This window comes from Cryptomeria japonica, chromosome 2 (assembly GCF_030272615.1).
Source record: "Cryptomeria japonica chromosome 2, Sugi_1.0, whole genome shotgun sequence".
In the NCBI taxonomy this organism is placed as follows: domain Eukaryota; kingdom Viridiplantae; phylum Streptophyta; class Pinopsida; order Cupressales; family Cupressaceae; genus Cryptomeria; species Cryptomeria japonica.
In genome coordinates, this window is record NC_081406.1 from 558,829,234 (window position 1) to 558,856,839 (window position 27,606).

Below are 27,606 nucleotides of genomic sequence, written 5' to 3' on the forward strand. Positions count from 1 at the left end.
ACCCCTCCGCCACCGCCTGCCCCCCCTCCCCTCTGTTGCAAGCTACAATGTCCCCAATATAATTAAATAGTTAATTTAAATAATTTATTGTATGGCCCCGTACTTAATAATATATTTCAGGCCCTTTTTATTAATTAGTTAGTTATAAACTTTATGGTGTCAGCCCATTTGTAACCCTTCGGGAAACTTCCTAGAGCCCATTTATAAGGCCGAATTTGGCATAGTTGTAGGTATGTGAATTTGGTATTTTTGCTCTGTATGTGCGAATTCCTGTTGGAGTTCAGTTGTCAATCATTTCGGAGGTGGAAGATCCTCCCTACTTGGCATCCGCAATTTTGGTGGGAGTAACTCCTCACCCTAATCTACTCTGCTCTCAGTTCGATATTATTGTAATCTGAGGTACTATCATTATTGAATCTGAATTTCTACTTGCATGTCTAGTGTGTTCATTCCTGTGCCAAATTGTGTTAATCCGATTATATTGTCCACCTTGCACTACACGGCATAATATTTGGTGTTTCCCTTCGCCTCACAATACTGGAGTTGTCCGTACACTAAGGAAAGTAGTTGGTGGTGAATCGGTAACTGTATTCATTGCACGGAGGGAAGGAATTGATGTCGTATGGCCTCTAGACCGTATGTTGGATAGAAGGAAGTAACCGTACTATCACATTCTTGTTGTACGGGCAGCATAACACCACCGTACAGGTGGAGTGTAGCGACCGTACGGACTTGTATGCTGATTACCGTATGGATTGTTTTCGTACGGAGTAGCACATGGGTTTGTCGTACGATACGGTGTAGCACCGTACATTGAGCTTTTAGCCACCGTACGAGTGTGAGAGTGTTCGGGGGAGGTGTCATACGGCTAGGGTGTTGTCAGGTACATTACAATGGTATCAGAGCCAGGTTATCTTGCCAGCCTGTCGGGTAGTGAATGTGGGTGTACACCAAAAGGAGGTATCGTTATGTTGACAGAATGGGGGAGCCACAACATCCTGCCAAGGAAGTTATGACACTGTTAAGGGAGCTAACCAGAAGCCAAGCTCAATTCAACGAAACAATGATCAGAGGGGAACAACGACAAAAAATCATGGAGGATACATTGGGACAATTAGCCATGGGTAAAACAAATGGAGATCATGGTGATAATTCGGTCACTGGAAGGTCAAACCCACAGCGCTCCCATTTTCGACCACTGATGCCGACATTTCCCCAAAGAACAGAAGCACCTCGCGAGGGAGAAAGAACCCACTTTCCAGGAGTTGCAAGAGCAACTGAATCAAGATTGGAAGGTGCAAATCTTGAGGGAGATATATCCTTCAAGGATTATGTTGAACTCCAGATGAAATACTCGGGCGGTAGAAGTCGTGGCTACTACAACAATGATATCAAACGGAAGGTTGGTAAGATTAATTTGTCATCCTTTGATGGGACCGGAGCAACCTCGGCACGAGCTTGGGTACAAAAAGCAGATACCTACTTCCAACTCAACCTAATGCATGAAGATGAAGCTATCAAATTTGCAGCACTTCACCTGGAAGGAGTCGCTCACGAATGGTGTTATCATCGAATGGTCACCCTCGGCCACGATCAAATAACTTCATATGTCGAATTCACAGAGAGGCTTATAGACCGTTTTGATGGAAAGGATCCAGAACTCAACTTCAAGGAACTGGCTCAATTGAAGCAATTTGGGCCTGCGGACAGTTACATTACAGAATTCCAGAGACTGTCCGTGTTGGTGACAAATATCTCAGAGAGGAGATTGGTGGTCTTATTTATGGACGGATTGATGGAACCACTGAAGGGTTGGGTGAAAGGGTTCAATCCCAATACACTCACTGAAGCAATTAAGAAAGCGCGTGACATGGCCACCTCATCTTCTTCCTCTAAGAGTTACTTGCATGACAAACCACCCCTAGCCCCGAAGAAGCCATCATTGGATGAAGCCACAAGGAAGGAGCTTAAGAGAAGGAAACTCTTCTTTACCTGCAAGGAGCCGTGGGAACCAGGGCACCGTTGCTTAGGCATTGAAGTGGTGTCCGACAGCGAAGAGGAGAATGAGGAAGATGGTCAACAAAGCACGAGGGAGACTAAAGAAAACATAAATCGTGTAGAGAGAATTTCCACATTGGTCCGTTGGGGAGGTGCCATTGCCGCTCTGACCAGCACTCCAGGGTGCAGTATGTTTCGGGTTCGCGGTACACTCCAAGGGCAACGGGTCATAGTCATGTTGGACAATGGGGCCACTCTCAACTCTATCAACTCATCACTCGTCACCAGGATGGGTTTGCATACAGAGGAGCATGAGGGATTCGAAGTCAAGGTGGTGGGAGGATATCTATTGTCATGTACTCATTTGGTTCCACAACTTAGCATCACCATGGGGAACTACGCAGTGACAGATGATTTCTTCATGATTGATTTGGATGTCACAGAAGTCATCTTGGGCATTCAATGGATGGAGACCCTCGACCAATACACACAAAGCTTCAAGAGGATGGAATTCTCATTCGAAGTGGATGGCAAAAGGTGGTACTAAGGGGAATGTCCAATGGCGGCGTGAGGGAAATTTCGACCAAACGGATGGAGGCAATCTTCAGACATGATGACATCATCTGGGCAGCACACTGCTTGGTTTCGAACAAACCATCGTGTGGGCAACATGCATACTACCAGGATGATGAGTTTCAGGTAGAGTTGGGCAAATATAGTTTGGTTTTTGCAGACATTCCACCTGGTATTCCCCCGCATCAAGGTTTTGAGCATGCCATCGAGCTAGAGGAAGGATCCAAGCCTGTTATCACCATGCCCTATTGCCACCCTAAGAAGTTTAAAGATGAGATAGAGAGGAGGATCCAGGAACTCCTCGACAAAGGTGTCATGGTTTCTGAGGAACTTCCACCCATTGATGATGAAGGGAAACTTATTTTGGAGCCCACAGAGATCATCGATGTCAGAGAGAAAAAGTTGAGGTCACGCACCATCAAGGAATACCTAGTCCGATGGATGGACCTGTCGATTGAAGATGCCACATGGGAGAGCGAAAAGATCTGGGAGCATCCGAGTCGGCAATTGCTTGAGTGCAAACAATTCTTGGGCTGGGAGGACTGTAATGTCCCCAATATAATTAAATAGTCAATTTAAATAGTTTATTGTATGGCCTCGTACTTAATAATATATTTTGGGCCCTTTTTATTAATTAGTTAGTTATAAACTTTGTGGTGTTGGCCCGTTTGTAACCCTTCGGGAAACTTCCTGGAGCCCATTTATAAGGCCGAGTTTGGCATAGTTGTAGGTATGTGAATTTGGTATTTTTGCTCTGTATGTGCGAATGCCTGTTGGAGTTCAATTGTCAGCCATTTCGGAGGTGGAAGATCCTCCCTACTTGGCATCCGCAGTTTCGGTGAAAAGTAACTCCTCACCCTACTTTGCTCTGCTCTCAATTCGATGTTATTGTAATCTGAAGTACTATCATTATTGAATCTGAATTTCTACTTGCATGTCTGGTGTGTTCATTCCTGTGCCAAATTGTGTTAATCCAATTATATTGTCCACCTTGCACTACACGCCCTACTCTGCTCTGCTCTCAGTTCGATATTATTGTAATCTAAAGTACTATCATTATTGAATCTGAATTTCTACTTGCATGTCTGGTGTGTTCATTCCTATCCCAAATTGTGTTAATCTGATTATATTGTCCACCTTGCACTACACGGCATAGTATTTGGTGTTTCCCTTAGCCTCTCAATACTGGAGTCGTCCATACACGAAGGAAAGTAGTTGGTGGTGAACCGGCAACTGTATTCATTGCACGGAGGGAATTGATGCTGTACGACCTCTAGACCGTACGCTGGATCGAAGGAAGTGACCATACGGTCACATTCTTGCTGTATGGGCAGCATAACACCACCGTATAGGTGGAGTGTAGCCACCATACGGACTTGTATGCTGATTACTGTACGGACTGTTTTCGTATGGAGTAGCACAGTGGGTTTGTCGTACGGTACGGTGTAGCACCGTACATTGAGCTCTTAGCCACCATACGGATGTGAGAGTCTTTGGGGGAGGTGTCATACGGCTGGGGTATCGTCAGGTACATTACACAAGCATTTAAATATCTCTCAGGAACAAAAATAGAACACTATTTAGTGATACCAAAAATATTATCTGCTTGTAACATTGACAAATCAGACATAGCAGCATACCAAGGAGCACAAAGACATCATTTGCATGCAATCAGAGGCCAATTCAGAGACAGCATATAGATATTATCAGGTTGCAGACTTGTGACGCAACCTCTTGCTCAAGAACTTCTCTAATTGCATGTGTATATCAATATCCATCAGACAAAGCATTGTATCAGGAACTAATACTTATTTTTCATAATTCATTTGTTATCAGACCTATCACATTGCAGACAATAAAAATAATAAATTAGAAATTGCATTTGATGAACATAATTTGATTCCATTGCAATTTGTGTGCAAAGTAAGAAGATTGAATTAAGTAATTGTCTCTTAGGGGTTAGAATCCAGAAAGGGACATTACATTATTAGTGCTCCTAAGTTGCTTAGTATTGGTCTCATTAGTGCTCATAGAGACCTAAGTATTAGTCCCATTTGTAATAAGTTGCTTGCATGAAACATATTTGTAAATTTCTTCAATATTAAAAAAAAAATGAGATGAAAACATTTATTTAGTTCATATGCTAAGAACAATAATTAAGGATAACAAGACAGACTACAGGTATGATTCACCTTCCTCAGCCCAATAAAGGTCAAGATCGGCATAGGCCATAAAATTTGCATCAATACTGCCTTACCTAAATCGAAAGTAAGCTGTGCATCTATATCACTTGGTGCCTAGGACTGGCACATAGATAAAGGAACCACTTTGCCTCACAAAGAAACAAAAGAAACTTGTAAAAAACAATCTAAAACAAATATTGTACAATAAGGATCATTAGTGGTGACATAATCTTCAATTCCTTATTCTTACATATGTAAAGCACATACCGCACGAGACAATGGATCAGTAGAAGATTCACTTAAATCAGCAATCCGTATACGAGTGGGATCAGCCCGAGCACCAGCACCAGTTGCAGACAGAACTTTCAATCCCCTCCTTACACAAGCAGCAAGAAGAGAAACCTGTGACACAGACAATCAGTTCTACTCCTTGATACATTAAGTGTGGTAAGGTAGCCAGATGAACTGGGTGAAAACCAAATGAATGATTGATCATTCTAAGAATATGTCAAACATATTAAGGCACTGAATTAAAATTACATCATTTACAAAAAGGAAAGAAAAATGCAATGCTCAAAAATGAATTTGGTTCTTTTTAGCAGTGAAAAATACATCACTTTTTAGCAGTGTAAAATACATCTCTTGGTGATAACCACAGCTGAACTTTTGGCTCATGTCTTAAAGGTTTATGTTAAAGTTACTTAGTTCAGAAATCCAAGTTTGCACAAGAGGGGAGAGTTTGGAAAACTAGTGTTCTTAAAAAGGATTGGAAATTACAATTTGAATATACACACAGACGCACACACATAAAAGAGAAAGAGGCGGACAGAGAGGGAGGGAAGTACAGAGAGGTTTCATTTTAGGTTTATCTTTTATACCCAAGTACTATGACAATAAATCACCTCCTTTGAGTAAATTTTGACACTAGAATCCAAGCGAAGTGTTGAGACTTCTTGTGTCTTAGCAAGGACTCACAGATCTGACTCCAATTCCGATTCAAGCTTCTAAGTCTGCAACCTCAACTCACAGACTCAGCTGAGTTTGTGAAAAAAACATGAAATTTCAAAACAACTAAAAATATATTTTCAACATTTTTATTAGTTGCTGAGTTTTTCCACCAAGTCTGAGTTGGAGTCACAAAACAGCTTGCTGAGTTTATGCCAAATCCAAGTTTCAACACTATGATTCCAAGACTAAAATTTATAAATTGATAATTATAATTAAATAATAAACATGGCACCAAGATGAGAATGGAAATCAAAACCCCACCTTCGTATCAATGTTGTCAATACAATCCAAAATAAAATCAGGTTGACCTCCAAGAATATCTTCCTCAGATGATGCATCATATAACTGCACCCTAGCATCTATTTGGCTTTCTGGAAAAATAGATTGAAAATGCGTCTTAAGGCAAAGTGCCTTTGATGTCCCCACATCATCTCTTGTTGCAACTGCGTGGCGATTCAACGATGATAAAGATACCTGAAAATGATATAATAATTAAACAATTTAGATGATAAATTCTCAAACAAATGAATAGATGATCCAAAATAAGTGATGGGATAATACTCACCTCTATATTTTATATGACTTTGCTTTAAGAAGACTAGTGGTTTGGTAGATATTAAAACTAAATTTTTGTATAAATGTCAAATTAGGAAAATATATGTTACAGCCAGTGTTTTAACTAGAAAAAAAAAAATGTTTCCAATAATAGGACAGTCAAAAGTTCCTTAAGAATATCAATTTACAAATCCTTCAATTGTAAGATAGGTTTTGATACAATATACAAATTGCTCAAACAAGACCTATTTTCCTTATACCCCAAGTCATGCTTAGAAACAAATAACAAACAAAAGGGATATGTATACAACCAATGGTATTAAAATGAAATAATAAAGCCATAAAGTTCATCAATAAGCATCAAGGAAGACAAAATAAGCATTAGATTTCTGATCCTGCCATAAGTTTTCCAGATCATGTGCTCTGTTCTCTTTGATTTTACCACTATTAGTGCTCTGATGTTATGCATAATTTCCTTTTAACAATGATACAGGTATTTTGTCTATCAAAATAAAACTTCAGAGGGAGGGAAGGAGAGAGAGAGAGAGGGAACAAGCAAAATAAAAGGAGGCTCTATTTGATGGTATGATGAAAGAATAAGGATCCGGTCAACTACTGAGAGGGTGGGGGGTGAATCAGTAGATAGAAAAACTGATAATAAATTCAAAATCAATCTCTCAAAGTAAACTTAGAACTGACAAGTTAAACCACTGAACTGTAAATGCAATATCACTGTCAAGTTAAACCAGTTGACTGTTACAACAGATTAACAGTAAACAACTTGAAAATCATAAACATCCAAATACTTTTACTGACATAAGTAAAACTTCATTTCATATTGCTGCCGGTTATCATGACTTATCAAAGTGGATTAAGTAGTTAAGCAAATCAACCATAGAAAACATTACCACAAAAACATTCACCACTTGACACAATATTTTGACATGGAAACCCTAATGGGAAAAACCACAGTGAGATGAGACTCACAAGATAACTATCTGAACTCTTCTGAAGTTCGCCCTGTTAGGAGCCAACCTGTTAAAGCTTTACAAAAAAGTCCTTTTAAGAACAGATCCTGTTAGAGACCACCCGGTTAAGGGATTGACTATAATGCCTTGTTAGAAGCAATACCCTGTGAGGAGTAACCTCAGTAGAGGATTTGAAATCCAAGCTAATGGACCACCTGGTTAGAGGATTTAAATAACACCAAGCTTCTTAAAGTTTACCCGGTTAGGGGATTTAACTATTGTAATTGTTAGAAAACAACAGGAGTTTGTTGATCTGTTTGAATAGCACTACACTTGCTTGTTCAGATCCTTTTCATGCTCCTATCTACCTTTACTCAAACTGCAGATACATCATCCGGTCTGGCAACCACACACTCAACTAAAACTTTGCCAACTCTTAAACAAAACAACTCATCGACCTTATAAACAAATCAATTAGGTCGGTAACACAACAAAAACCTAATTCTCTCATAAATATTACAAACAAGTCGGTTCAAGTATGACCGTTGGATTACATAACAATCTCTGCATATCATTCAAGAAAGCCTCGACCACTCCTTGATCACCGCTTCATCGAACTCGGTAACTCATCACGCACTTTGCATTACATGCAAATACTTGCTCATTCCCTAGACAAAAACCGTTATCTCAACGCGCCAAAAACACTTTGAAACTCTCTTCATACAATATGCATACGTGTCATAATCATTACCGCTCATCATCAGATCATAAACCAATACAACCAATTCACCAAACTTAATCGGTTAGGGTTTATCAAATCAACAGGTAGGGTTTACCAGTTCAACTCTCCAATACTTAGCAATACCGGTTCACTCCACAAACTTACCTACCGGTTACAGTTCCCTTCACTAGCTCTTCCTACCGGTTACAAAACAACATTATAACAATATCATTACCGGTTAATTGACATCAATGACAACATAACATTTCATTAATGCAATCTTCATCATTTCATTAATGCAATCTTCATGCAAATGCCAACACTATCGACCAGCGAAGACATCAGAATGGTGGAAACAAAAGTTGTTAAACATGAATCGAGAGCTTTACAGCAATATAAGACATGTCAATCTCTGATGATGATAAATAAAAGTAATGTGCCAAATACTGTTGTATGGTACATAAATGGAATCAGAAAGCTGATTAGCATGGATTCACCAACATTATAAATGACATCAATGATGACAATCCATGTAGATGATGTCCAAAGAAACCAAATACGGAATACCCTTATAATATTGTCATTTCATCATCATTATCGCCATGTTTCATCCCTCTACAAAAATCAACAATGAATCAGCAACTTTGAAGTTTCGCACCAGCTATTGGGATTCATCATTCAAAGTAAACCAGAAAGGCTGCAACCTGCTGCAGATGGTTCTTCTAGGCAGAATCTGCCTTGGCTAAATCTAATAGTATAAATTCCCTTAAATATACCTTTTGACAAATGGCCTGAATTCCTTAGACATCTCCAGATTTTGGAATTTCTTGTGCTTTTTTAATGTGGCAATGGCCCACTGTACTGCTCCAAAAATCAAGTTACAGAAATACTGCTCTTTGGCAGCAAAAGAGAGCTGTGGATAACATTGCCTGGCAAAACTCTGATAGTCCTATTGTCTCACTACCACACTCTTGAATTTTTTTCGAGTTTATCTAATATGGGAACAATATGAATTCCCTCAAATATGAATTTTGGCACATGGCCTAAACTCCTCAGAGATCTCTAATTTTGGAATTCGGTGTGCTTTTTACACAACATCTATAATATGGCAGTAGCCCACCACTTTCGCTCCTGAATTCAATCTTTGGAAATCCTGCAGTTTGGTAGCAAAAGAAAACTGTGGATAACACTGTTAGCGAAACCCTCAGAGTCATTCTCTAATACTCCTAATGTCTTGCAGCTTGCTACCATGATAATTGCTTTTTTGCAAGTTTTCCTAACAAGAAAACATTAGAGTAAAGTTAGTTTGATGTTTATGCACATTCCATTTGTCCAAAAAAATTGTCAAATTGTTGTAAAGGCCACTGTGTGTACCAGTGTATGGAAAACGACTTGAAATCTGAGTCTAGTACTAGTTTTATGATTATCCATGATACAATTGATCAAACACCCAAGAATTATGAATAACAGTAACTGATTCTGGCGGAATTAAATTGTCATGAAAGAAATAGTGCTCAAAGATATATATGGTGAAGCCAGGTGCGCAGTTGCAAGTGAAACATAAAACAAACAGAAATGATGAAAAATCAAAAGAACCAAAATTCCAGCACCGTGAAGAACTCTCCTTTTCTATTTTATGAGAGCATATTTATACATATGGTACATATTAAATATTATTAGAATATTTAATTATATTTAGTCACCTATATTTAGTTCCTTGTTTAATGGTCATTTAGCTTTTTAGTTAATTAGCTTTTAAGCTTTATTTAGCATTTAGCTTTTTCTTTTTAGTTAATTAACTTTTAAGTTTATTTAGTGTTTAGCTTTTTAGTAGTTCACTTTAAACGACTTGTTCTTAATTTATAACATCGTCCTTGTAATCTCTTTATATGCGCTTGTATATTGTTGAATAGATTATCCGATTATTGAATCATTCATTCAATTTATTTTTCATGGTATCAGAGCTCTGGCGAATTTTTTAATAAAAATCCATGGCCTTCTTTCTGGAATATTTTCCAGATTTTTTTTATTGTTTTTTTATAAAAAAACGATTTTCCTTTTTTGAAGGCTTTTTGAGGGTTTCTGGTTCGCGGGTGAATTTATTTGTGCTGGGCAGCAGTTCATGTTTTTTTAAGGTTCTGGAGATTTTTGGGCCTGTAACCTAGAGGTTTTTTTTTGCAGATTGAAAATTTTCCTAAGGTTTCTACAATTTTCAACTAGGGTTTTGACCCTTCAGTTCAAGTCGAAATTTTATTTTGGTTGCAGATTCTTGGTGGGTTTTTCAAGACCTCAACTAGATTGTCGTCATATTTTTCTCGGTGCATCGTTTTCCATGCCTCGATATTTGAGCCGTCGGATTTGCATTCTGATTTCAAATTCTTGGTGGGTTTTTCAAGAGATTTTTTGGGTTGGTCTCATATTTTTCTGGGTGCCTCGTTTTCCGTGCCTCAAATTTTGTGCCAGTGAATTTGCCTTGGAATTTAAAAACAGTCAGCGATTTCTGCTAATTTTGTGGACGTCGGGAATTTTGGTGTCTCTGGGCGATGTTTATGTTGTACATCCAACCTAGGGTTTTTGCCCAAATCGTCAATATTTTTCTTGTTTTTTTACAAAAAAAATCAAAGGTATTTTTTAATTTTCTGCAAATTATAATTTTTTTCCTGATTACTTTCAAGAAAAATTTCAGGTTTTAAGTTTGCAGAAAATTTTAATTTCTAGGTTTCTTCCAAACCTCGAAATTTGCACCTTGGATTTTGTGCCAGAATTATCCTCCAAAGGTTTCAGTTTTTTCAGCAGCTGCTTCTATTCTGATTTTTGAATCAGATTCTTCTGTCTCATGCTTTCACTAAGTTGACCTCGTTCAACCTCCATTTTCGTAATGGCATCTTTGATCAACATCATGTTAGAACACAGTCAGAAGTTCAGTGGCCTCAACCACAACACCTGGAAACAGTGCATGTTCATGATATCATGAATATCGTTGCCTTGATCAGATTGATTTAGGGCAGACCTCATCCTACAGGTCCCAGGGTTTTCACCTTTTTTTTCCTCAAAAATTGTTCACAGGGTTTAGAATTTTTTCCTTAAAAATTATTATCCGTCATCAGCAAAGTTTGCGTGGGTTTTCTGATTTTTCTCCACAAAAAAATCATGGGAGGGTTTTGCTTGATTTTTCCTCAAAAATCAAGGTGTTGTTTTACCACATGATGTCTGCTATTTTGCCACATGAGGTTTGTTGTTTTACCACATGATGTCTGGTATTTTACCACGTGATGTTGTATGGTGTTTTCCTGCATGATGTCTGATGTTTTACCGCGTGATGTTTGGTGTCTTACCACGTGGTGTTTTGGGTCTTGCCATGCAAAGTTTCGGGGTTTTGTTCGATTTTTTCCACAAAAATCGTTTCAAGGGTTTTTACCATTTTTTTCCACAAAAATGATGATTTGTATCTTCAGTTTTGGAGGGTTTGCCGATTTTTCCTCAAAATCATGGTTTCAGGTTTCAGTTTGGTTACCCAATGTCAAGTTGGATGGATTTTGGTATTCTTGGTCATTAACACTTTTCAGATTCAGGGAGGGTCTCCACCGCAACAGAGTGTTCTTTTCATTTGTGATCAAAAGACCTACAGTGTCTTCTGTAGGGTAGTCAGTAGATAGAATGACCATTAAGGGAGGGTATTAGAATATTTAATTATATTTTAGTAACCTATATTTAGTTCCTTGTTTAATGGTCATTTAGCTTTTTAGTTAATTAGCTTTTAAGCTTTATTTAGCATTTAGCTTTTTCTTTTTAGTTAATTAGCTTTTAAGTTTTATTTAGTGTTTAGCTTTTTAGTAGTTCTCTTTAAACGACTTGTTCTTAATTTAGAACATCGTCCTTGTAATCTCTTTATATACGCTTGTATATTGTTGAATAGATTATCCAATTATTGAATCATTCATTCAATTTATTTTTCAAATATATTAAAAATTTAAATCTTAAAAGATTATTAACAGTTACAGATGCCATAGTGACTGTTTGACAATTACCGAACTTCATTGCCACACAGAACTAATGACATCAAAAAAAAGTTATTTTATTTACGATGATTGCTCATATTCTCTCATGGCTGCCAATGTGGATGCTGGGATGGCAGGTCGCTATTGAGATATTGCCCTAGGTGGACTGATTGTATGGTAACTCCACTGGTGCCTCCCCTGAATGGAATCTAATATGGCTTCTTTCTACTTACAAACCCCCAAGCTTGAACTTCTGTCCCTCAAACCTTAAGCACCTTCAAAGTTTCTGTACAAATTTTATGAAATTCTATGGCTAAAAGGATTTCCCTTCAGTCTTGAATGCTTTGATTCTTTGAATGTTCCCTCTAAACACCCCATATCCCTGGATCTTGCCATCTCAACTTTATGGATTGTTGCAGAATCAACAAGGTGGCAACCCTCAACTATCCTTCTTAATGTCTCCTGCATCACTTATCCATCATAATATAGTGCTATGGTCAACTTAGTTGATTTGCAAAGTCCAGTGAATACCCTTTAACTCTATTTGCCATATATCAAGTACATATTTATACAGTAAAGGACTTAATATTTTTCTTCAAAAAACTTTCTTCCTTCTTAAAATTAAATCTTTTAACCATTTTGCGATTTTGAGCTTTGAGTCTTGGGCGTTCCCCCTAATTCTTCCTGTTTCTGTTTTCTATTTTGTGATCTTGGATTTGAGTATCGGCCTCCTCCTTGATTTTTCATGTCGATCTTTCAAGTTTCAAACTCATGAAGTGAGTAGTATATATAGAAATTTTTCCATTTTGGACTTGAAACATAATTCTTCCAATCCATGGGACATAGTAATTTCCAGCTCTTTAAGTCTTCAAACAATTTGGGTCTCTCAAGGTATCGAAAAGCTTCTTAACAATGAAAGAAATTTCTGAAACCCAAAATGATTTGTGGACAGTCATTTTCAACCTTCAGGAGTTCATACTTCAAGTCCTTCATCTCAGTTTGTTCATCTGTTGATTTTCCCCCAAACCCAGACTTCTGAACTTCAACAATTGAACAAGTATAGAGAGGGCTACAACTTAGATAATGATAATATAAATATGTCAAAGGCTTCTTTAAGAAGATAATTTGCCTCTGTCTCCGTTCACATTTGAGACGAACCATTCCCCTGAACTGATTAATTATGCAAATGCATTTTACTGTACCATACCATAACAAACTTGGAATTGTTTGAAATTGTCCAATGTTATTTCTGATTATCACAAATTTAATCCATAAGGGGTTCAGTGTTACAGCATAATTTTTCTCATTCAGCTCATAGATCCGAAACACTACATGTCTATCTTTCAACACATTGATGCCTATGTAATCTAATCAAAGTCTATTCGAATCAGTTCCAGCTCTTTTATTTGTTTATCAAGGATAGGTGACCTAACATATTTGTTGGTCCCATATTAGTGAGCCTATGTCCTATTCAGAAGACAAACAAAGAACAACAGATGCCATTCTTTGGGTTAATTTGGCATCATTCATACTCCATGATGATCTTTGATTGTTTTATTTAAATTCATCAATAAGAAACCTTCATTGTTAGTTTGTATTTTTCATTAGAAGCTGGTATTGGAGGGAGCACAATCTGTAACAAACACAAGCATCAGCAAATGACTAGTGGAAGGTGTTTCAAGCAGGTTGGATTTTCAAATGAAAACAAATGACAAGCTTTACCTGAATTTCCTTTTGTAATACAAGATTCCATTTTTGCAAAAAAATTAAAGATGCAACATTAAAGTAGACTATTGAGATTGTCGATCTTCCATGGAATTTGGCCATTGTCGATGATGTAAGTTTTCAAACTTACACAACATAAACTTAACAAAGCCATAAATATTTGACTATTTAGTATTTATTTTGATAAGAGCTATGAAGCTAATGTCATGGAAAGGAAAGTATCCTTTTTTGTGAAAATATGAATATCTTTAGTTTCAATTTTTAGAAATTTTACCTAGTAGAAAGCTGACTACTCTTGAGAATATAACTATGCAGTTTATTAATACCCATGTTTTAGCAAGTTTCAAATACCATGGGAACAGAAAACTGGGGCATGTTTCTGTCCTGGCAAAGAAATTTCAGATTTTGCGGACGGGAGGAAAAGATAAATTTTAAACACAGAGCGAGACATATTAAAAGAAAAAATCAAAACTATAAACAAAATATGGCTGTTCATTTGCACAACTAAGCATCAATAAACATTCTCAAGAGCCACATGTAAAAGATAAACATAACATCCATAACACTAAACATTCAAAATTTCAATTATCTGGGTCTGTTTTTTGTTAATTAAAATCTGCTTGTTCTCCTTATGAAAATAATTATAACAAGACCCTATGTCTCATATGTAATAATGATAAGTATTTGAGCCATGACAACATGCTAAGTCTGATTTTTTAAATGCTTTATTTGTTTTCTCAAGCTGTCGGCCATCAGGAATGGCAGGTCATCCTCGCTAGCTGGGGACATCCCTTAAATGAGCAGGGATTCATCATATGCCTGAAAATCAGGAAAAAAATGGTAAACATTCCTGAGATGGCACCTAGAGAGTTCAGAATGTCTCGGGCAGATTTTCATTTTAAAAAACAGTCCACCTCCCAAGGGAAAATTTTGCCTGTCCCTAAATCCCTGAAACCCCATCTAGCACTACCAGCACTTCTGGATGGCCAGGGATGTATCCTTGAGGAATGCAGATGAATGTTAGTGTAAGCTGTTAACTAAAGCAGAAGGCAACACTCCAGCAGATTGTATTTGTTGATAAACTAATAAAAGGGACCAGATTGTTTTCCATGTAATATGACCACTGACACATAAGGTAAAAGATATCATAAGTAATATTGATGTATGGCTTTTCCTAAGAATATCTTTAAGGTCGGAGACTTCAAAGATGCCTACATAACTTTGAAAGGTTCAAGTAAAGCTTTCAGATCTTAGTTGAACTCCGCTTTAATGGAAAACATAAACATTATGAATCTGCATATATTCCCAGATGAACAAGAGAGCACAATGTAAGTACTGGTGTAGAGATCTAAGTCTTGAATGATTGCACCTTGATCCTTAAACTGTGCCTGCCCTGCAAAACACAGATCATTAAGAAAATGGGACCACTTGTTTTTTAAATCAAGAAAACCAAAGGACGGAGCATCCAATATGTTAATATAACCCACCAAAAATAAAATGATAAAGACATGTTTGCAGTGGCAAAACTTCCATAAAATCTGTATACTATGACTTCATTTATTCAAAAACTAAGAACTTATGTTCTACTTTGATCACGTTGCCAAAAGTTACAATCAATTGAGGGGAATGAAAAAACCTCCAGCATATTTAAAGACATTAACTACAGATACTATGATTTTAATTTTTTAAAAGACAAAAATAGAGCCAAGATGATTAAAACAAAGAATTCATGAAAGTCTTATCCACCTGATCAAAATCAACAATTCGAATCCTCCCCACTCCTGAGCGAAGTAGCATAGTGGCAGCATGACTGCCAACCCCACCAAGACCAATAACTACAACAAATGCTTTATTTACTTTTTGCTGGGACTCTAAGCCAAAAAACTGAATGTTCCTGTTGAAAAAATAAAAAATATAAGCTGTGCGCTTTCAGCAATTAGTTAAAGAGAAGAAAAATTATTTTTAAATGAATTTCATTCAACAGAAGAATTATCTAAGGCCAGTATTTGTTGCCATTTTGCCTGGAATTGCTATTAGTTTAATTTAGATGAGAAATCCACATCGTCTTTATCAAAATAATTAAAATCTTTTGCTAGAATGTGCATGTAAAGGAGGGCATGTCTTGTAAGAAGAAATTTTGATTTCTTGTTTCATCATATACCATTGTTTCACATAAGTAATCAGTGAGTTTTTTGCATTATTCTTGCAAGAATTTTCCTTAAAAGAAATACAGTAAACAATTACCAAAAATTGAAAAATCTAATGACTACAAATTACAAAAAGAAACTTTTTATCATCATGCAATGTTCTGCCCCTTGCGCTCAATGTAAGTTGAAGGCCAGTCCAGCTAATCACAAATTAGTGAATTACCAAACAATCTATTTCTTACACTCTGATTTATAGAAGACCAGCCCAGCTAACATTTGAAGCACATCCTGTCAAATTTTAAAAAGGATACATATGAGCTAGCACAAGAAGAATTTTTGGGTAAGGTGATAATTCTTATTCCTGAAAATCCATAGAGAAAATATGAAGACCCTCCTTATGGAAGGAGACATATTATTCAAGTCACAAACAGTATAAACATATTTTCTCCAGTAACAAGGAGGGAAGAAACAAGGCATAATAATATTATCTGCTCTGAAGGTAAATAAAAATCACATTTTGTGGATAATAACAACCATCTTGAAGTTTAATAGGGTTCTTCCATACTATACTATACTATTTTCATGCTAAAGTGCAACCCCAGTTGAAAACACCATGTATGTTTTATAGGGTTCTTCCATTTTCAACAAGATAAAATTACCAGTTACAACTATTGTTGATGATTATAGCTTTGGTCGGTATCCTTCTATAAGCTGACAGAGCTAATCTAAACGTCCAATTGGCCTATCGGCCTTAGACATTTAGATTATGGAATCCATTTATATATATGTGCAATGTATTAATATATATCTATATACCTTGGCGGTTTTATGACTAGTTGTTATCCCACCTCACATTTATAATGCCTGATTTACTTCCTTAACAACCCACGGCTAAATAATGATTATCATTATTTGATCAGTTAATTCAAGCCGAATTATCCTTCTTGCCCACCCTTTTGAAAGACGTGTTGTTTCATTGCCGTCTCCTTGTAAAGTTGTGTTGGTTGCATCGAGTATATTACATTGCCTCATTCTCTCATAGTGGATTGATGTGAGAATAGTAAAAAGCAGATCGTGTCCTTTCTACAAGCATTTAGATTTATCTTATATCAGATCGTATTCACCTTAAGGAATTCATGCTCTCTTTCTATAATATCGAACATTATCATCTATTGGCAGATCGGTGTCTCTTCTCCCATAAGACACATACAGATTGCAGATTGGCCATCATATATATCTCAGATCAAATTATATCATTATCAGTGATATTATTCCTTGGGAGATCGAATTCACTCCTTGCTGATCAAACATATTCTTCATAGGATTTCGAACTGCATACACAGCTGAACAATTTTGTTTGAAGTATTGTCTACACAGTCTGATCACCAAAATTTAACAACTATGACATTTTTAATCTCTGTAATATATTGACGAAATTTAGTAATATATAATTAGCTCTAGCATAATAAATAGTTTACAAGAAGTTGTTCATCCATAGACAAATGAACAATTTGCTCTGCTTGTCAATAAATATGATATACCATATGTCTCAAGTTTCAGCCATCAAAAAAATCATCTATCTAAAAAGATGAACAAGGTTTCTCTAACAAAGAGCTGAACTGTCGGTAATGGAAATTTCAATGAGAGACTCCTCCTTACTTCAAATAGGATAGATAACATAGTTAACATGGATACTTACCTATTGAAGCAGTAAGAGTATGCAAAGGTCCAGTTACTCTATAAAATGGTTCTCCAAACTCACACTCGTAGGGAAGGCATTGTGACCATCAGTAAATATCAAATAGAAGCATATCCCTCATGGTCAATGCAACTTGAAGATCCTAGGTGGCCTGATATTGGAAGAAGCTCTCTTTCTACCTCCACAAACCTCATCATAACAAAGAGCTACTCAATCCTCCTCATATGTCTGGCATAGAACTCTGCAATCACACTTAACTAGGGATTTTATGTGTTTCCCAACTGACCCTTATATCTCCCCTTTACGTGATAGCCAGCTAATGGCACAAATTTTGGACTGTTCCACAAATTATGGCTACTCAGCCAACAGCATGAAATTTGGACTAATCAACAATTTATTGATTATGGAGGCTACCATATGAGTTTGATGTGGCCTTTTCCAGTTACTAAGATTTCATCAATTAATTTGAAAACTATATTAATCATGTAACCATTACTTAGATTTTATTCTGTAATGTAAAACTATATTAATATTGTAAACATTACTTGGATTTTATTTTGTAATGTACCTTAGCATGTAATCTACGACCCAAGTACACATTACCTTCTACAAGTTGCAATGCTAGATTCAGTTGGCCTGAATGGCATCATATCAAGAATATTATTTATGCCATCAATTAAACAGGAAGATATTGCAGTGGTTGAAGTGATTACCATGGTTGAACAATAATTGCTTTTTGTTGGCTGATCTCGGGAATTTTCAGTCCAGCCCAAGCTGTTAGAGGCCACAAACAGTCCCCAGCATTAACACAATTGTCCTAATCCACAAACATAGAGGCCCAACGAGGGCATTGTTGAAGGTGTTTTATGCACTATGCAACACAGAATAAAATACTAAGTATTCTATCCTCTCTTGAACAAAATCTCCCAAATGCTAAGCTGCGTGATCAAGTGGAACGACTCAAAGGTTCTTGAATGTCAGGTCTTCACGCACTCTTGGATAGACTTAGTTGTTTGATGTGATATTGTTGGGATCACAAGGAGGACTTATGTTGAATGCTTGAATGTCGCTGGCATGTGGAATTTCACTTGATTAAAAAAAAAGGAAAAAGGATAAGGGTTGAGAGAGATCTAGTCTAATCCTAGGAATGTAAGAGCGATGGACAATCATTGGCGGGATTCAACTAAACTTTGCTTTGACATGCTATGAACATCTCCACGAGACAAGCGATCTCCTAAGGATGGGTTTTATGATTTTCAAATCACCACCACATGCATAGACACCATCGAGTTGATGCATATCAATGAAGGAATGATAATTGAAGTTAAGCTTGGCTAAGATAGATCCAGTTGACTACGCAAGGCACTTTACCATCGACAAGGTGTTAGTAGTATGGATATAAGAGTTTCACCATTGATCATACACAAAGTTCTTTCATTCATCTAAACAACATGGAAATCAAATTGAGAAGTAGAGACCATGCAAATTGTTGAATCAACACATAAAATTCACCATATCTTCAATGAAGTTTACAAGCTTTTTACAACGATGTCTTGGCAACAATCTTTGCCTTCTCTACCTACTCTAACTATTTGCTATTGAACTACTCTTGAATTACTGTCTATTCTCTATTCACTATTAACTCTTACAAATGAAGAAGTGGAGCCTTTTATAGTGCTCTCATTACAATTGAGTGGCTTAGATCGATTCACAATCAATGGCCAAGATTGAAAGATTGAAACTCATTGCAAAGCATTTAATGCTTGACCAATGATAAAATTACATTTGATGGGACACATGTCCTTTGAAAATTCAACCAATAGATGGTAGGTACATCAAACTTTGTGCCCATGTGGTAGTTATCTTCTTTGTAGGATGAGTTAGATACATTGAACTTGGACGCCTTATCTTGAAATGATGCGATTGGATAAATGATGACTAGTCACCACCTCAGCTTATTCGATCTTTGTAACTCATCACAAGTTGTAATTGTAAATGAATGAGGCATATCTCTTGATACTCAACATTTCAAGCTCCTAATGTGATGATGACTTTGCTCATGTCGATCTTCTAACTTTGATTAACTCTTCTAAAACTATCTCTTGTCTTGATCACTTGCATTCTTCAGCTTTCATCTGGCTATACCGACAATGATTCTTGGATTTCTTAAGGAAATTCAAGATTGTGAAAATTTCTCCCTCCTTGAGTGCTTGATGTTGAGAGCTGCTCTTTGTCTCATAGTGTTTTCTTTTTTATGCCTCTGTTGTTTGATATTCTTCTTTGTTCAAAACCTTGATCCCTTAATCCCAAATATTGTTGAGCTCCTTGTGATATCTCCTTAGAATTTAGATCTTCATGTTGATCTGGCCAAGGTTGATATCTCTCACGTTGCCTCAAAATGGTGTAATTTTGGATTCCATTGCCTCTCCTCTCAAATCTTCCTTGGTGAGGGCCAGCCGTGCTTGCTCCAGTCTTTGGGGTTGCCATATTTCACCTGAAAGAGTTGTCTAAGTTAGGTTTGCGATGCAAGAAGCACCTAAATCACTGATATGCTTATAAGGCATTAAAATCTTTAATGAATTGCCATAACCTTTGATGAAAACAAAGCCTAAACTCACACAAATCTGAAAGTAATTGTCTAAATGCTACAAATTCTGCATTTTTAGTATGCTACATGATGGAAAATAAAAGGCTTATGACTGATATCAGAAATCAGAAGCAATAAAAGTATGAATTTTGAGGCCCAATCACCACAAACTAGACCAAAATAATCAGATCCAAACCTGAGACAGATTCAAAATTGGTTAACACACTTCAGCTGACGCCCAATTTGACAAAAATATGTTTCTTTGGATGGATGATATTACCGTGAATGCTTTTCCAAGGCTGAACTCGTGTGAATGATGTCTGATAACCCTTCCTTTGACAGAGAATCAGATGCTTTGAAGGTGGCAAAGCTTGCTAACACTAATTGTTGTTGTTTGATTTTCAACTTCGTCCCAAACTGAATAGAACCACTGTCACAAAATACAGAATTGCTAAGACAAAATCATGAATTCGCCTGATTGAATTGCCAGCTCTGCTGATAAAAATCACTGCACAAGGAAGGAAAATTCGGTTTGTGTTTTGATCAAATGGAATGATCAAAGCACCTCCTTTATAGGCACTCAAGGATAGGGTGTGTCTTTTCACTCAAAAACCGACTTGATGCTATGTATTAAATGTTTTGCAATGTCTTTTATTTTCTTCCAAGAAGAAGGCTGACTTAATATTAAATGCCTAACAAAATTAAAATTGAACCTCATTCTTGTTTTGGCAGACCTCTTCGTTAGGATGGGCGCCAATGATTCCCTCATCCTTATCATGGATTTGCTTGCGCAAAGGAAATGGTGAGTGGAAAAATTGAAGTTTTGAATGAGCAAAGAAAAACAGTTCCAGCGAATTCATCATGCCACATACGTCAAACAAGGCACCAATCATACATGCATTGATCAAAATAAGTTTAGCAAATTAAATGTTTCATCTTGCACATGTTTTGAATTGAGGCCACATCATTTCTCAAATTAGCGTTCATTAAATGATACATCTTAAGGCGAACTTGCCCAAGACATGTTCTTGTCTTTGCCAAGAGAGATCGTTCAAATCATAGAGGCACTTAGTCAAGGGACAAAACATCCTTGGTCAAAGGACGAGGCGTTCTAGCCTAGGACGGGTAGCTTTGGTCAAAGGACAAGATGGTTCTAGCCTAGGATGAGTAGCTCCAGTCAAAGGACGAGATGGTTCTAGCCTAGGATGAGTAGCTCTGATCAAAGGACGAGATGGTTCTAGCCTAGGACGAAGCGTTCCTAGTTTAGGAAGGCTTGATTTCCATGCCTTAGCCAAATTTTGAAATTAAAGGTGATTCGTTCAAGTCCAAATTTGTGCCTTAAAAGCATCAAAGAAATCGCATTAATTTTCAGTGTTTGGAATGGCATTGTTAATGCCTTAGAATTCTCATCAGTTCCCCTTATTTAATCGATGGGACCTAAGCATTGTCACGAGAGTAAAGGGGGAGTGGGAGATGACTACACTGCCTTAAAAACATTTTCAATTTCTCGTGTTAGAGATCGTGGTGGGCCCAACAATGCTACGCATGGTGGAAGGAGGAACCGAAGGTGATGAGGTGAAAGGGATGTCACGGGAAAGGAGATTTGGGGTGATGTCGTGGCAGAAGGGAGTGGCATGTAAGAAACCGCGTTGGTGAGTGACGTGGTAGGTTAGAGGTGAATGATGGGGGTAAGAGGGTGGAAAGGGGAGAAGGGTAAGGGGGTGTCGTAGGAAAGGATAGGAGTTAAAATGAGTAGGCTAGGATGGGGTCGGGGTTAGTGAGGGTATGCTAAGGAAATAAAGGGGGTTAAGGAAAATAGGATGCGGGTTAGAGGGTGTAAAGAATGGTAGGTTAGGATAGGATAGGGGTGTGAAAGGATAGTAAGGAGGGTTATGAAGGGTGTAAGGAATGGTAGGTTAAGGGATGGGAGTGTGAGATATGGGATGTAGGTTAGAAGATGTAGGAAATAGTAGGTGAGAGATATAAGATAGGAGATAAATATGAAGTGGGGCTAATGGAAGGTAGGATAGGTTAGGTGAGGGATAGAAATGAAAGGGTGTAGGGATGGGAAGGGAAATTAGAAGATGGGGGATGGAATGGAAGGAAGTGAGGTAAGTAAAAATGTAGGATGGATGGAGCATGGGAGAAGGTGAAGTGGGAAGGTAGAAAGGTGCAAGGAAGATGGAAGGGATAGAAGGTAGGTTAATTAGAAGATATGGAGGTGGAAAGGTAGATGGAGGATAGGAAGGTAGGTGGGAAATGGAAAGGAAGAGAGGGAGATGGAAGATGGGGGTGATCGGGCTTGGGCACCCATTGGTAGTGTTGGGAGAGGCAGGTCGGAAGCTTTGGAGGGCAGAGGAAGTGTTGTGTCGAACTTCATCCTAAAGAGAGAGACTTGTCCTGATTACATCTTAGCCACCTAGGATACTAAACTTCTTCCAAATGAAAGGCAAATAGCCAAAGACTTACAAATAACCTAGATGGCAGAAAAAAGTGGGGGTCCCCATTTGCAATGGAGTGATGTGTGAAAACATCACAACAGGCATGAAGCTGGCAAGCTCAACAACCCAGCAAGGATTTGAACCTTGGTGGCTACAACAACAACACCACATTTTAACCATCACACCATGCCCTTAACAGCCATGATTGAACCATTATTAATAATTTTTAATTTATGTTCCATTTTAAATTATAAATTAATGTCTTATGATAGGTTGGGAAGTTAGAACTGAATAAATTTGCTATTTTTAATATTTTTAATGATATGAAAACTCTTCTATGTTATATTCATAATGATTTGTGTTTGGTTCTCAAATTTTAAAATTATAGGAAAAAGATCAGAAATAACAATCAATTATTAAAAACTACAAATCCACATGTGTTTTCACAGATTAAATCCTCCTTCAAAATCTGCTAAATCATATATTTATATACAATACAAATTGAATCCTCCTTCAAAATTTGCTAGATCATATATTTATATTCAATACAAATTGAAATCTTGACCAGTTGCCCCCTGTGATCTCCAAAATATCTTCCAAAAGATTCTCAAAATGTGCATTTTGATTTTCTAAAGCTATAAATTCTAGTGACTTTTCTGTGTATACATGTTGTGATTGTGGGGGTTTAGGTTTTGAAATTGGAATAATCAGATCTTCAGAATATATATTTAATATATAAGAAGATTCTGCTCAAATAGCCTTTTCGGGTTTCCCACTCTCCTAGCCTGGTTATCTTGAACAGCTTTGGAAAAAATAATTCCTACACTTTACACTTGCACTACAACCCCCTCCCCAACTGTAATGTCCCCTACTAGGTTTAGGCTTGTTTTAACCATAATTGAGCTAATTCAATATACTTATGACTTAAACTAAGTTGATTAGGAGACATATCTATCTTAACGTGAATCGAATCGGTGATATTCCATAGTTCAATTGATCAATTTGCTACTAGTAAATTGTTCATCTACCCCAATGGATAATTAACTCTATCATATTAGATAATTAATTTTATTCTGATTCATTATAAATCATTTACATATTTATTAATTACTAATTGTATGAATTATTATGCATTACTGCAGATCAGTTTATAAAAAATATTATAATAATTATAATTATTTAGTAATATCTATATTTATAACTATTATATTACTATCTACATTTATATTATTATTAAATTCTGCATAAGAATATTATCGGACTTCATATATTAAGCAAACATATTAAGCACGCCCCATGCATACCATCAAGAACAACGATGTAACTGCCTGTAATCATTAATAGTTCTGATCTGATCTGTATAGTTCTTTTGTCTTTTTATTCTGCTGTTCGATTCATTTATTCCTCTGTCTAAATTATATTTTTTCAGAATTATATTATTCTCCATATCCTCCCTTACTTGGGACCGAAATCTGAATATATACACATACTCTTCCTTACCTTTTCACAAAGATTCAAGTCCCTTCTAACTTTTCTTTTCATAAATACATTGCCTCTATTCATAACTATTAGTTATAAAAAAACGATTCATAGAATGATTTGTAATTATTAGCGCATAGGAGAAAAGCAACTTCAATCTTATGCGATTTATGTTTTGACCATGATAAGTATATTTCCTTTGTTTTTATCGAAATCTTAGACTTTGGTTTTTGGTTACCACCGATCTTAAACCAACTTTGACCATGTTAAGACTCTTAAGACGTGGCTTTCCATTGTTTCCATGTCAGTTTTGACAGTCTTTGCATCCACCGTAGAAAGTGAAGAGGAATTACTTACGGACAGTAATATGCGCAAGTTTTAGATATTCAAATATCTTATTTATATGAATATCTTTTAAATATTATGAAATATATTTTTATTTTTATTTTTTTGGCAAGGTGGCAATGCCACTTGATATATTTTATTAATAATATATAATTTTTACAATATATTTAAAAACTAGTTCAAACTAAGCTCCCAGAGAAAAGAACTAGCAAGAAAAACTCCGATCATTGCTCATCAACATGACTATAGAAGAGAAGTAGTGAACAATCCTCTAGCCGGAGCTAGTTACAAAATAGAGATCAGCAAAGGAGCATGCAAGCTCATTTTACAGAATAGGAGCATGCAAGCTTATTTACAAAATAAGGACATGAAAAAAAAATAACATAGGCTGCCCAGTGAATGAAGAAGATAGCTCCAAAAAGCAAGAGGACTAAACCAGCATTGAAGGACAGATCCATATTCATGGGATATCTTGAAGGCTCTGCAACAAAGAACTCCTACAACCAAAATTGACATGCCCCTACACCAAAAAACACCTGCAACCAAAATATATATATACTACAGAACGCAGAAAATTTACAAGAAACACAAGGGTCCAAAACATAACTGACACCAACAAGATGAGATCTGCGGTCCGCCATTATAGACAAATGCCAAAGGAGAAGAGGTGAACGCGGAAATGCAAGAGAGAAATGAAGCTCAAAATTTTTATGCCGTAAATGAAAAGAAAGAGGAGATATATCATAAAAAATCTGACAAACCAAAAGAAGCGGCGTACAAAGATAATCATGAAAACAACGCCACGCCAAACTTTAAATGGCATATGAAGGACGGATTCCTAATGTGAAAATAAATATCTCCAAATTTCGCACCAGGAGAGAGTACCAAACACACGAACAACATCAATAACAACCAACTCATCATTAATGAATGCCAAGTGATGATCGAGTAAAGCAAAGTACCTCAAATCAAAACCAAATAGAATTATGAAAAGGAATACCTCACCAAGAGGAAAGAATATCAACTCGTATAAACGAGCAATCATATAATAAGAAAGATTAAATACTCAACTCTCTACAGGCTATACTTAATAGGTTTGGGAAGCTCATCAAATCACACCCCAATCGAGAGGAATCAATAACAGTTTTGTCACAACCCATATTAGCGAGGCAATCAGCCAATGCATTACCTTCACGATAAACATGTGAGATGATGAGGTGCTCAAACGTATCAAGAAGAGTCCATATTTGTTCAAGAATATACCGAAAATGCCAATTATCAGCTTTTCTTGCCTTGAAAGCATTAATGACAATAGCCGAATCATCTTCAATATGAAGGTATTTGAAATTCAAATCCTTAGCCATAACAAGACCTTCTAAAAGAGCACAAGCCTCAGCCATATTATTTGTGCCAGAAGAAATTGGCATAGCTTTTAATGCTAATAAAGAACCCAAATGATCACAAAAAACTATCCCTATTCCTGAATCACCAAGATTTCCACGGGAGGATCCATCAAAATTCAATTTACAAAAAGGGGCATTAGGAGGATGCCATTTTATAGAATTTCTATCTGCGGGTGTTTTCCAAATCCTTGGAAAGGCAGGTGATACAGGAATAATGATACTTTTCCAAGAAGAAATCATAAAATTGTCCCAGGAAGAGAACTCTAAATTCATATTAAAATATTTCTAAACATGAGCATTAACTTGCTCAATAATACTTCTTTCCAAAATCCCAAGAACAACAGATAAATCCGATGAGTCACATCTAAAAATGCACTTGTTTCTTTCCCACCAAATGGCCCATATGACTGAAGAGGGAATTATAAACCACAAACAAGCAAATAGAGAAGATGAATACAAAACTGGCCAAGACTGAAACATGTCCCATAAAGATAAAGGCAAAGGGAATGAAAGAGATAACTTTTGGAGGACAAAATGCCAACAACTACTCGCAAACTCACAATGAAGAAAAAGATGATTGACATCTTCAAGAGCTTTACCACATAAGACACAAGAAAAGGAGGCTGCAATATTAATTTGACTAAACGATCACTAGTCAAAATTCTATTTTGCAGCGTGAGCCAGGAAAAAACACCAACTTTTGGTAATACTGAATTATTCCAACAGAACAAAAAGGCACGATGAGGAGAATTTTGATTGGCCATCTGTTGAACAACAAAATATCCTTCTTTAACAGAGTAGTTTCCCGATTTAGAAGGGCACCAAATAAGTTGATTTTTGATGTTAGAAAGGAAAGCCACTCGGTCTTGCAAAACAGATTTAAAATTTTGAATTTCCTGCAAGGACAATGGAAGAGTAGAGGGATCCTTCCAAACAAAAGTTGACTGCCATTTTGTAGGTATTCCAAGGGTCCCAAAAACTTCATGTAACAGTGCATAAAGCTCGTGCAAACATCATCAGCATTATTTCATAAGAAGTACATTAAATAGTTCCACCAAGTAATTATGTAGCAATCAAGAAAGTGCCATTAGTTCCCATAGAAGCAAAACAATGGCTTGAAGATATGAAAATGGTTTATAAATTGTATTTATTTTCTATGGTAAATCATAAAGCTCAATTTCAGGGCATAAAAGCCTCGTATTGCAGTTTTCAAGACTTTGCTAGGATTCCCATATGTATTGAATTTCGATCATATACTTGTTTCAAATTTTGAACATATATCCCGTCTTCCAAAAGTTCAATTTCATCTGCAATGAAGATGGTATATTAAGGGCAAGGTAAGTTAAGCACTGGTTCCTTTTTATTACTGTGAATATGACCTTTCAATCAATGCCAGCATACAAAAAAGAATCGTGCAGAAAAATATAACACTGAAAACATGCAACAGTAGTTAATTTCCAACTCTGAAGTGATATAGATATAGAAATTTTAAATCTTTAAGTAATTGCAAATTACCTCGTAAGATGTTCATGAACTATCTCATCCTTCAACAGATCATCAGAAAATAGATCATTTTCAGCTTTTGCATTTGCTTCCCTCTCTATTATTGAACTTGTGTTATATCCTGTAATGAGAAGTTGACAATATCTGAAAGGTATCTACTTGCATCTACCATATCAAAAAATAAAATTTACAAAGAAATGCTAATCATATAATAAATGGAAAATCAATATTTTTACCTCCAACGACATGATCTACTCTGACCTCAAGTATAGA

At 36.6% G+C, this 27,606-nt stretch overlaps 1 protein-coding gene across 4 annotated transcripts in view; it reads right to left on the reverse strand.

Moving 5' to 3' along the window:
* Positions 1 to 27,606, reverse strand: part of LOC131038055 (tRNA threonylcarbamoyladenosine dehydratase) — a 137,475-nt gene that overhangs the window by 55,683 nt on the left and 54,186 nt on the right. For all 4 annotated transcript variants that reach the window (XM_057970350.1, XM_057970353.2, XM_057970349.1 and 1 more), the window contains 4 exons: positions 27,346 to 27,454; positions 15,476 to 15,623; positions 6,024 to 6,236; positions 5,022 to 5,156 (listed from right to left, as the gene is read on the reverse strand). In XM_057970350.1, coding sequence (XP_057826333.1) covers positions 5,022 to 5,156; positions 6,024 to 6,236; positions 15,476 to 15,623; positions 27,346 to 27,454 — 605 coding nt within the window. The remainder of the gene's footprint in view (positions 1 to 5,021; positions 5,157 to 6,023; positions 6,237 to 15,475; positions 15,624 to 27,345; positions 27,455 to 27,606) is intronic.